Source organism: Mya arenaria, chromosome 14 (assembly GCF_026914265.1).
Source record: "Mya arenaria isolate MELC-2E11 chromosome 14, ASM2691426v1".
Classification (NCBI taxonomy): Eukaryota; Metazoa; Mollusca; class Bivalvia; order Myida; family Myidae; genus Mya; species Mya arenaria.
The window spans coordinates 62,340,190-62,353,003 of record NC_069135.1 but is presented as its reverse complement, the minus strand read 5'-3'; the positions used below and the strand labels follow the sequence as shown (position 1 = coordinate 62,353,003).

Sequence of the window (12,814 nt, the reverse complement as noted above, 5' to 3'; positions counted from 1 at the left end):
GCAGAATTATTTTTACAGACAAGTCATATAAGTATGTTTGCTTAAACTTTAGTTTAAAGTGGGTATATATAATCGAATCGTGCCATACATATACATCCTTGTTAAAGAAAATTTGTTGAAGAACAAAATTAGATATAATGGCATTTGTTCTTAACCAAAAAAAGTATTGTAAGAAGCAATAAACTCACTTTCATGATTATCTATCATTGAAATGACATTCCCTAAACCGCTGTGGTACACAAGGCTGCAAGGAAATGATCCTTGAGTGGTGCTCTTTTAAATTGTTGAAATGAATATATAATTATCTTGTTAGAAACTGAGCGCTTTATTTATAAATAACTTAACGATTTTTTAAGTCGCCAAGATTCGAACAAACATCTTGACTATTCTTTTCGAATGGCTTTAAAGAATACTAAGTCATCTTTTGCGTCTGAATTTGGTCTCGATTTCTTGAAAATATTTTGCATAAAACGTTAAAGCAGCTTATTCCATTATATAAAGGGATTCATTCTACTTTATTCTTAATAATAAAAACTAGTTCACTGTGACAAGTTCCTTAAAGGGTCTCAGAACTCTTTAAATTGGGAATCTTCATAATTTATTTCAAAGCATTTTCTTATCATATTCTGCATTGATTGAGCAAGCTATAAGTGCCTTTAAATTGTTCGTGAGACTGGGTCCCAATGTCATATTTAAGAAATCATCAGAACTGTTCCTTAAGTTCAAACCGTCAAAATGATAAAGTCGGAGAAACTATCGTTAAAACGTCATTTGGTAACGCTTGGAACAAATAACAAATAAATCAAATGACTGTTCTTTGTGTGACCCTATGTAAAGTTGTTTAAGCAATCGCGAAAACTATAAGGCATGTTCGAATAGCAACCGCATGGGGCGTAGCCCTGTACGAGCGCTGTTTTTTTCGCCACTTTTCTTAAACCTACATACCCATAAGATCTAATTTATGTATCTGTTGCTTTTTTAAAAACCTTAATCAAACTTTGTTATGAATTATATTAAATGGATTGATTTCTTTTTTTACCTCAGAACAAGATTTTCGTGATTGTGGATTTATTTACACCTGCGTTAAATTTTTGTACAGTTGAAAGGCGAATGAAATCTATAACAGGACGGAAAAAGTTAACGTCCGTGTTCAACAGTATATAAAAGTTTCTCATGCTCGATTACACTAAATATACATACGAATGAAACTCTTCCTGTTAGCTGCTAGTCTGGCGGGTTTAACAGTGTTATACCTACCATTTATGTCAATGAAAACCTTATTCAAACTGAGACCTGTACTTTTTACTTTTGGATTATTTTATCAGTCTTCTTTAATGTACACATCTAGTATATGAGAAGAAACAAATATTTCTGAGTCCCCGGTGGCGAGATTCTATACAGCAAAGCTCTTAGTAAAATATATAAGTTGTATATGGAAAGTGCTGATCTATACAGCAAAGCTCTGAGTAACATAGATAAGTTTAATATGAAAAATGTTAAAAAAGCTGACAGATCAAAAGAATTGTAGAATTATAACGATCACTTTATGATATGCTTATCTTTAGATTTCATAAACATGTTTATAAATTTTAATTTTATGTTTGCATAACTGTATTTCCGTTCTGTAAAGAAAATTCACCGTGTGATACTGGCAAGGAATAAAATAAGTGCTCGGAGGAAGATAATGAAATAAAATGAATTTCGCAGTTTTATTAAAGAAATGCATGGACTTCAAATGCACTGCACATGGCAAAAGTAATTTATAATATAACAAGTTTTGTAGTTTTTTTACAACGAATATACATATTACATAATGATTATAATGTACATCGAATCAAAGCAGATATTGTTTTTTTAATCCGCTTATTTTTCTGTTTTTACCCTATCCTATCTGATAAATATCAGCTAACCTTTCAAGTCACTTCTTGCATTGTTTTCACATTGTCAATATAGAATACAATGATACATTAGTAAAGTTATTGTTTATTAAGATTATATCTTGATTAACATACAAACCACAGAGTTAGAGAAGCAACCATTCAATGAAAACATTTTGCCAAATACACTTTTAACACAAGTATTAAACGTTTTTAAGAAGACCTGTGATGTTGAAATAGGTTTTTCTGTATTTTAGAAAGCCCATTTGAGCAACATTTTAATCATGTAACAGTCATTTTATCACTTGACCTCACGTGACGTGATTCTGTCATTATTAAAAATCACAGCTTATGTTTGTCTTGGCGACTCCTTTCTTTTCCCTTCATTATCAATTTCACAACGACCATCACGCAAGAAACTTGTTGAACTGAAAAATTCAAACAGGTTATATAATCAATTATCAATATTTTTGCAAACAACTGTAGTCTTGTTCAATTCATTTGGTATAAGGGTTATATCCACTTTTTTGTGTAATGTCCATTAAAGATTTGACCAATTCGCCTCTCAAAGTATGCTTGTAATATAAAAATATATATCTGAAAAACATAACGTTGTATGCACTACAAACTGTAAAACAATATCTTAACATATTTACCAATTGCTATGTGTGCTGCAGACTCCACACGCATTACGTTCAGGAACGCATCCTCCTTTCAGTTCATCGAACACTTCTCCAACATCACATTTGATCGTGCCAATGTATTTCCCACCCTGACAATATGCATAACGATCACATCGTCCGAAAACATCCAGAAAACCCCCGTTTACTTTCGTACCGCACTCGGGCATTAGTCCTCCGTGTTCTCGGGGAATCATATCTAATGGAACGCATTCGTTTCTTTCCGGATGGAAAAACTGTGTTCGGCCGTCTTCGTCAACTTGGCATTGGTCCTTTTTATCAAAGCGTTCCTTGTAGCACACGGCGTAGTATGGAGTCCATAGTCTGACTGGGTCAACGTTTATCCCATCACCTTTACCTTCACAGTTTGGTAATCGGTATACACAAGGGATACAGTGGGAAATGATGCACTTGTTGCGTTTGTATTGACCTGAGGGATGCAGAATCATATATACGTTGGTCTTATGTTATAAATCACATGTAATGGTCGTTACTTAATAAAGTGAATCCCGTTTTTAATGAGATATACTAAAAAGAGCTCTTTGTCATAGTGGAAATTTTAATATTCTATTTTACAATCTTGAATCAGGAACTTACATCCATCCTTAAATTCCGTCCTGGTTCCACATGTGACATTCTCAAAATGGTCACATTGTTTGGTCTGTGTTAAACAGCTGGGGGTACGGACATTCATCAAGATGTTGTTCAAAGATTTGGTACATGCTTGGTTTGTTATAGACACTACAATTGTAGAAGGCCTGGCATTCCGTGGGGTGTGGAAATACATCATCACTGTCAATGCTACATCGTTCCTCTGGGCTAAGATGCCCTGAATAGCAAATATGATTTTTCTCAGCTGACGTTTACTTTAAAAATGCAAAAATGCAATTCACTATATAAATAATATGATGTTAAAGCATTTCTGTGTAATGCAATATTAGCAAAATGAATATTCGTTGCATTGAATCTGGATGTATGCAATAATTTATTTGATTTGTGGTCTAAATTGTTTTTAATTGAAGTAAAATCCAAGCAACAGATAATTAGTTATGTGTACATGTGTATAAAATCGTAACGTTCTCCTTTATTGATATAGGGTACTAGTCAGCAGCTAACATTAAAACGATACAAAATGGCAGAACAACAAAATAGCTAAAGCTAACCTTTTTCGGACAATACGGTCATGTAGCCGCCGCTTCCCTCTGTTGTTTTCTTGCAGTCATCCTTAATAGAACCTTTAGGAACACAAACTTTGGAGCTGGAGCTGAACACATAGCCAGGAGGACAAGGCGTCATATCCATTGCCTTCCCGAACACACACAAGTAGTATCCCGTACAGTCGGCCTTTCCGATGATCTCATCTACACCCGGGGTGCATTTCACGAGTTCGTCTTTGCCGGCAATGACCAAAGTTGCGGCGACCAAAGCAAACAGCGCTGTTGTGTATCCAATCATTGCTGCTCTTTGAAGCTTTTTTTGTGTTATATTGTGTTTATTTAGTTATGTTCTGTATATTACAGTATACAAAATATATCGGAAAACAAAAATCCTTTAAATGTTGTAAACTATGTTATGTAATGTTGTTGTTTAAAAAAGTACAGTCCTCGGTATAGCAAAGTTAGACTTGATATGATACATCTGAATTTTCGATTTGTGAATGGCAAACAGTTGTAGGATGCGAGTATAAATAGTTGTTCGTTAACCGCCTGTAGGTTGTTTTTTCTTGCTTGCCTAGGAAGTTTAATACTTGTTCGCCTTAATGACGTATGTGCAAAACTTGAAAATCCATTTACTTGATTTAAATTTAATGGTTCATAATGCTTTTCCTTTGCTTTGACTAATATCTATTTAAATATATAAATACTGTTTTTATTATGACGTTATCCGGATATGTTTCGATGCATGAAAGTAAATTGATTTTTTTCATCTAACTACTTTACTCGTTAATATCTATCAAATACGCAACGTTGTAAGATAGTTTTGTATATTTCTACAGTATGTCTTTTGATGAAACGTGGTGGCAATTTGATAATATTTAAAATTGCTTTAAATGTCAAACTCTCACATATTATGATTAAAACGTTGGTTTATGACATCATGAGTTGCCATCGTTTCCGATTGAAAAACAAACAATGTTCTTTTATATTCAAACACATATTAATGAAATCACATCTCAAATTCCTCCGCTAATTTCATCAGTGCGCAGCTGGGAAATTCCGCAGTTCATGAACATAAAACAGCAAAAATTGTTACTTATGAGGATACATATAATCTGAATGATACGCAACGGGGGTTGTAAAGTAACAAGTACGTAACGCAAAGGAAGAGAAAAAAGTAAAAAGAGTAAGAAAAAGGGAAACAACATCAGAAACTGTCATTGGCACATATAGGATCTACGATATGATTACCATTAATTGGATGTTTAAACATTGTCAATATTTCCGACATTTATTCGAAACAAATACAAGGAAATGATATGCACACATTGTTTGTTTCACATGAATTACTCATGCTTATAACATAAGCCATAAAACATGATTTATGTACATAAATCCTTTTTAAAAAAACATGGTATGTTTTCTTATTTCACGAGATGTTCGTGACTGCATCTTATTGTCTGAAATATTCATATTAATTAGTTTGTTGAGTGATAAAAGACACTTTGGAAATTATATTGTACCGGGATTTTGGTCGTGTTACCACGTTCCCAACGTGCATTCATTTCTTCTTAAAAGTGCAGATATAACTCATGCATCATAATTCAAGGTTAAACAAGTTTTATCATTGATGAGCTAAAAGTGGCACTCTTATTCAAAATCAATACATACACATGTATAACAAACATAGATTTTAACTGATAAACCGTTAACTACCTTTAACTAAATAATGCATTTATGGAAAATATTAATTACTGATAACAAGATTGCAACCGTGTATTTAATAGCAGAATGTGCAAATATATACCGTGTTTTCTGCACATTTTTTTTTTTAAATTAACCTCGATATCCTTCATAAGAACCATTGTTTTCGACATTTATTCATCCTTGTTGGAATATCAAAAATATATTATTAATTGTGGTAAATCTTATCTGGGAGTAAGAGTGCATCTTTAAACATTCAGAGTCGAGAAAATTAATGTAAATACATTATCAATGCCTAATATTCAGAGTATTATTTACAATCACGTTTCATTAAAAAAATTGTTGTGACTTTAAAAATTAATTACTGTAAATGATTTTGTATCTTTAAAGAACGCGGTGTATCCTGTTTCTTTGTTTGTTAATACAAGTACAAGTAATCAATTTGTAAATTATATAAAACAAAGTATCATCTATTGCGGTATATTATGACAACAAATAATCGATGTTTTACCCTGCCAAGCCAAGTATTAGTGTTGGGTTATATTATGCTAGATATATCAATGAATTTTAAGTATACCTTGAAAATACGTTTATTCATATAATGGACAAACATATAAGCAATTGTTTAAAAAATAAACTATTTTAACGTTTTATTCGGCACCAATATCCATACGGATATGGCCAGTACAAATATTGCTAGGACGGGTCCTGCAGATACAAAAATAACTAACAAGCGTGTTTAATGGCCGAACCGAACCTCAAACGACACACCACCACAACACCACACGGATAATGCAACAAATGTCTTTAAATGCACAATTATCAAGGGGAGCTGACATTATACGACACAGAACCATGTCACTCCAACATTTCTTAATAAATATTTTGAGATGTTTGTGTGGTAAGTCTGTGTTGATCTGCACGCTATTTATCTCTTGCTTGGGTGTATGTTTGGCTTTGACATTGTGCATTTAGTCAGGGTCAAAATATTGGCTACTAAACATGCATTATTATTCGAGGCAAACAAAGTAAGTAAAGCGTCAATAAAGTTATCGGATTTGAAAATAATAGTGACTTTTATTTTCATTTATTAGATCCTAATATGTCAATATCGTGTTATACTGATAGTAGCAGGCACTTGGAATCACGCATGTACATTGTATTGCAGCAATGCGCTTGGTTTGGGCGCAAGTCTTCTTACTTATTCGCCATTCGAACAGTTCGCTCAATCAATTCCACATTCAGACAAATTTTCTAAATAAATAATGTATTTATGTTAATATGAATGTATGTAGTGCACATAAATATGTTGTACACCAAATGTACTTATAGTTTAATTCAAAATATTTCCTGTTGCGCATCCCTTGTTTATTTTATAAAAGTAAACTTGCAAGGATGTGTACCGAACACAACGAGGTCAACTCAGAGCAACACTTTGATGTATTTAACATGTCTTATCCATCTTGGATTAATCGGTTCGCCAAGTTTTCTTTTTTTTTTCTTTTGTGTAAATAGTTTTCTCAGCTGAAAATATAGATATTGTTTTAATTGTTAGAACTGCTATGATAATACGGATTGCATTACTAAGTATCTCAAATGCAAAATCAATTAAACACGGCTCAAATGTATTTATTGACATAATGCAGCTTTAAAGCACTACACCTTCGTACATAAATAACTTAAATCATAGGGATTAAGTGTTAAGACTAACAATAGAGATTTTTATCATGACTATTAATATTAATCACAACATTTAAGGACACTCACCAAAGGTCAAGTCTTCCGCAGGGTCTGCATGCTTTCTCTTGCAGAACGCAGCCGCCCTTTGTGTCATCGAACACCTCTTCAACCGCACATTTCACCGTGCCAATATATTTTCCTCCCTGGCAACGCACATATCGATCACATCGCCCAAACTCATCCCGATAGAACCCGTCCTTTTTTGTACCGCACTCGGGCAACATTCCCCCGTGTTCTCGAGGAATCATATATAATGAAACGCATTCGTTCCTTTCCGGATGGAACAACTGTGTTCGGCCATTTTCGTCAGCTTGGCATCGCTCCTCTTTGATCGTGCGTTCTTTGTAGCATACGGCGTAGAATGGACTCCAAAGTTTGACTGGGTGAACGTTAATTCCGTCACGTTTGCCTATACAACTTGGAAGGTCGACACTGCAGGGTCTACAGTGAGCAACGGGACACTGGTTGTATCTGTATTGGCCTGACAAACAACATAGTACTATTTATTTTTTCATTAGTTTGGGTGTATCATACCAATAATGCTATTGCATGTTGGTCAGTTTTAACTTCTAGAAGCTACATATGATGTGTCGACAAATCAGAGTTGAATAAATATATGATATCTGTTGGTGTTCAAAGTGGTATTACCTATGTATTATGGATTTGAATTTATTTTTTATAAGTCAACTTACATCCATCCTTGATCTCTGTCCTGGTTCCACATTTGACATTCTCAAATAAGTCACACTGATTTGTCTCGGTGTTGAACAGCTTGGGGTAGGGACATTCAACAAGGTGTTGCTCGAAGAAACGAGGAATCCCATGTGTGTAACGGACACTGCAGTTGTAAAAGGCTTGACATTCCGTAGGGTGCGGAAACACGCCACCGACCATGTTACATCGTTCTTCTGGGCTAAGAACTCCTGGTAAGTAAATATTATTGTTAGCAAATTGACTCATATATGTAAACAGGCATGATACACTCTACTATACATTATTTTCCTAGAGTAGTTTTCAACGCATCTCTGTGTGCGGTAACATCATAGAAATAAATATTAATTGGATTTGTCATTTTCATTTGTGTATTTATTGATTTAAATTATAGTATCGACTGTTCTCAATATAAAAACAACACACTTAAGAATAAATAATTGTCGATATGAGTATGTTTTTAGAGACAATATAAGGAATAAACAATATTAACACTACTGATATACATGTATTGCTAGTGGACACTTTAAAATGTTTTTCAGACAACAAATACAAGCATACAAATATCAGACGATACCAACGTCAACGCTAGAACTTACCAAGGTCAGCACTAACCAAAGTTGCGGCAGCCAAAGCATACAGCGCTGTTGTGTATCCTATCATTGCTCCGCTATATAGTATGCGTATAATAGTTGAAAGTCGTGTATGAAATTAAATTATGATTTAAACCTGTTTTATTTATCAATGTTTTCTTACACAATTTTCTTAAAATAATATTGTCCTAGTCAAAGTCAGCTTATTTTCGATTAAAATCCTTATCAATGCTCAGTTAGAGAATGGTTTGAATGTTAAAGATGCGAGTATATATATAAATTTGCGACCAACTTTAGGCGGGGATTTCTGGCGCAGTAAACACGCGCTAATAGATTAATGACGTTGTCGCATTACTTCAGTAAGAAATTGCAATCGACAGGATTCTAATTTTTGTAACTTAAAAATCACTTTCAACAATGTTTATCATCTTATAGTTATATTTAAGACGTAATTGTACAAAATATGTGATTCATTTATTTCGGGTCATTTGTAACATTTCGACATGCTCATTGAGAGGCTAGAAACTCTAATATAATGTTTAAATATTAATCAAATTAATTGCTGCAATGTTTGACATTTTAACCCGTTGTTGTTTTGTTCAGTTGTAGTGTTTGCCTTATAAAAAATGGATGTTATTTATCTCATCGAAGGCGTTGTTGGTAACTATAGTTCTTTGTAAAACATATGAGTAAAACAATAAATACGAATAGATAAACGATATAGCTCATTTGTTCGGCAGTTTTTATTCAAACTTCACGATTCGTCTCCACATTTTTTTTACGAACCGTTATTTTCATTTTCTTAAGAGCATAGATACTATTAGCCATAAAACATTCTATTTCTACCTGAATTATTCACACATTCCTACTTTCTTATTGTCGGGGAGATATGAATTTTGTCCGTAACGATCACCTTTTTGAAGGATTGCTCGATTTGATCACAATTAAATGAGGTATTCATTACTTAAACAATTCAGACATTGGGCCGATTGCTCTGAAATTTGTTAAAGTAGATAAAAAAACATCGTCGCTAAATTTCAAGTCTTTTCTTCTCTAGAAGTTTAATGGATACATTTGTGATCTGTTGTCTTTTTAACAAGATATCAGTCAATTGATTTAAGCTGTTCTTGTTTTATTTAAATATTTTAGCACATCATCATATTTTTCTATTTTAATCACTTTGTTAACTTGAACAAATATCTGAACAATAACATGTGAACAATGTTAAACTAAATGATAGGATATATTTACTCTTTGTTATATCTCATGATTTTCTTAGCTTTTATTGAGAAATAAACAGACACATTTAAAAGTGTATCTTTGGTTCAATGTCAGTACTTAGTTGGTATTATTTTATCTGCATAAAATAAAGTTATTCTGAGGATTTACATAAAAGATATTCTAAACTTAATTGAGATTTGTTTTGTCAGCACACAAATGTCAATTGATTGACCTCTCAAATATGTATCTATAATCCACAGTTTCTTCCTGTTTTTGTTTGTTGGGCTTCCTCTATATTAACTAAATGTCCTATCAAATAAAACAATACATCAATTCGTTTCAGGCAGTAATTCAAAATGGAGTCGATCTACGTTATGCATAGAGGACAATTGTTTCCTTTTATGCGGTAATAATTGTTTTATGTGAACTTTTAAAACAGAATTTCTAAAATAAATTGCAGGTTATGCGTAATTTAACAAGTTTACGTCTGAACATTTTATATCGTTTTGCTTGCAAAATGCGGGAAGACCCATTTGTTGAAAATGATTTTGTAAACATAAAGTTTATCCGTGAGCATCACGTTTTGTAATTAATGTCATCGTATTACACATTGTGGGACACCCCTAGCTATACCACAAAAATATTACTGTCATTAAACACTAGATATGCAAGGCGAGTAGGTAGACCTATGTTGTGGTTTTGCTTAAATGCACAGCAACAAAAAAGAAGATGATATCAATAAAAATGTCAGTTTCACAGAATACATCCAGAAGACATGGAAAACAAATGTTTACATTAGAGTTTCTACCTTAAAACACGCAACACATAGAGTTTGCTGAGGGTTTTCGCTTTGAAACAGTCAACACACAGAGTTTACACAAAGGTTTTCACCTAAAAAAAATACACAGAGTTAATACAGAGCCTACACACGTAGACCTTGAACCAATCATGAAACACCGTTAACACTGGGGTTTACACATTGAAACACTCAACAAGCAAAGTTTACGATGGGGTTAAAATTAAAACACTCAACACACCACGTTGAAATCAGATTTTCCATCTTGAAACACTTTACACATAACCTTTACACTTTGCTCTGCCAAAGCAAAATTGGTGCAACCTTTTATCTTTGGACATAACCCTTATTGGCAATTAGCATTTAAACAATACACAGAAAATGGTACCCTGGTAAGACACCAGGGGCAATAAACAGTCAGACATTACTCGAGATAAACAAGCCAGGTATTCATTAAAAGAGGCATCTAGGAACCTTTAGGTCCATATCACAGTTCGTGGAATCCTTGTGCAAAGTTTATATGTTTTGAGTGTGCGTTGTACAGAACATTAGTATTTACTAAGGCACGGTTGGGTACCCGCGGGCCGAATACGTAACCGGGTACAATTTTAATACCATGTACCCGACCAAAACAACATTACAATTTATTTATATTTTTTGCTTATTCATGTTTTAATTTATTTCAGCCTTTATTCCGAGTGTGCCTTTTTACAGTCTTGTGACAGAGCTAGCATAATTTCAAGAACGATTAGAGAGATTTAAAGCTGTTTTTCTGTTTCATACGACATGGTTGTTTAGTTGTATTTAACTTGGTACATGTATGTCAAATATCAGTGGACGGGGTTCAAAGTAAATGAAACACTTCTAATAACTATAACAATGAATTAATGTCAAGGACGTTACATTACATCAGGGAGTGTTTCATATTTTATAGAACCAATACAATGAACTCGAATCAAATTTGCATCACTTTACTTGATTTAATGTGAAGGCCATTCCACATATTCATTGAATTGTTCGCTTAAATCATAAGGCATCATAAAGTGAACTTACGCGAGTATCCCTTTAGGTTTTAAGTATTTCAAAATATTCATAATGTAACTTATGCTAACAAAGAATAAGTGCCGGATTAATATCAGCGGACTATTTGTAAAACATTTATCATTTTGTTTAATCTTTGATCCTATAATAGCATTTTACACATACTTTAGCTTTTCAGAGTCTGTGTTACAAATTTTAGTGCAAACGGACCCTGATCATTTATTAATAAACTGAATTTATAATTTCTTTGCGGTATACAAGCTCTCTATTAATAACAACGTGGCAATATGAATGTTCAGTATTATAACCTAAACAAGTCCGTCCTTTTAAAAGAAACTTGATAATATGAATGGTCAGTATGATAAACCTGTACAAGCCCGCCCTTTTCAAAACAACGTGACAATATGAATGGTCAGTAGGATACATTTGGAAGGCCCGCCCTTTTCAAAACAACGTGACAATATGAATGGTCAGTATGATAAACCTGTACAAACCCACCCTTTTCAAAACAACGTGACAATATGAATGGTCAGTATGATAAAGCTGTAAAAGCCTGCCTTTTTATAGCAACGTTACACTATAAATGGTCAGTATGATAAACCTGTACAAGCCCGCCCCTTTAAATGAACATGACAATATAAATGGTCAGTGTAATAAACCTGTACAAGCCCACCCTGTTAAAGCAACGTGACAATTTGAATGGCCAGTATGATAAACCTAAACAAGCCCGCCCTTTTAAAGCAACGTGACAACATGAATGTTCAGTATGATAAACCTGTACGAGCCCGCCCTTTTAAAGCAACGTCACAATATGAATAATCAGTATGATAAAGCTGTAAAAGCCTGCCCTTTTATAGCAACGTTACACTATAAATGATAAGTATTTGATCGTGTGTGACAGTCGGACGCCGCTTGTTACTTCGAAGACAGTCTACTGACAGTTAATTTCTGTTTAATTTAATGCATGTTAAATTTGAAAAATGTCTTTGCTGCATTATTTTTAATTATAAGATAATTATATGTCAATTAAAAGGAATCTTATAAGATTAATTAGGTCTTGTATCATATCGATGTGATAAATCATGTGATAATTACAAACGATCCCGTTGTAGTTATCATTTTGTACACCTGGAATAAATACATTTCTTATGTCGTCAGAATTATAAGTATCTGAAACACGTTTTTTTTGTTTGCTCGAATAATAATTTGACCGGAAAAAGTTAAATTGATTTTAATATCTTCTATTTTATGTTTGTTATTTTGTTTTATTTATTGTTTGGACTTCATCGCATTT

The 12,814-nt window shown here is 33.3% G+C and overlaps 2 protein-coding genes across 2 annotated transcripts; both read right to left on the bottom strand.

Moving 5' to 3' along the window:
- Window positions 1–1,701: 1,701 nt before the first annotated feature.
- LOC128218038 (uncharacterized) lies at window positions 1,702–4,270 on the bottom strand. Its single transcript, XM_052925551.1, has 4 exons — window positions 3,721–4,270; window positions 3,155–3,386; window positions 2,534–2,987; window positions 1,702–2,305 (listed from the first exon to the last, which is right to left on the bottom strand). Exons 2-4 carry the CDS (start codon window positions 3,345–3,347, stop codon window positions 2,227–2,229), a joined length of 726 nt encoding a protein of 241 aa, XP_052781511.1. The 5' UTR covers window positions 3,348–3,386; window positions 3,721–4,270; the 3' UTR covers window positions 1,702–2,226.
- A 752-nt stretch (window positions 4,271–5,022) lies between these two features.
- LOC128218007 (uncharacterized) lies at window positions 5,023–8,721 on the bottom strand. Its single transcript, XM_052925499.1, has 4 exons — window positions 8,469–8,721; window positions 7,851–8,081; window positions 7,186–7,639; window positions 5,023–6,942 (listed from the first exon to the last, which is right to left on the bottom strand). The coding sequence occupies exons 1-4, from the start codon at window positions 8,530–8,532 to the stop codon at window positions 6,939–6,941; spliced, it is 753 nt and encodes a 250-aa protein (XP_052781459.1). The 5' UTR covers window positions 8,533–8,721; the 3' UTR covers window positions 5,023–6,938.
- Between the last annotated feature and the right edge of the window lie 4,093 nt (window positions 8,722–12,814).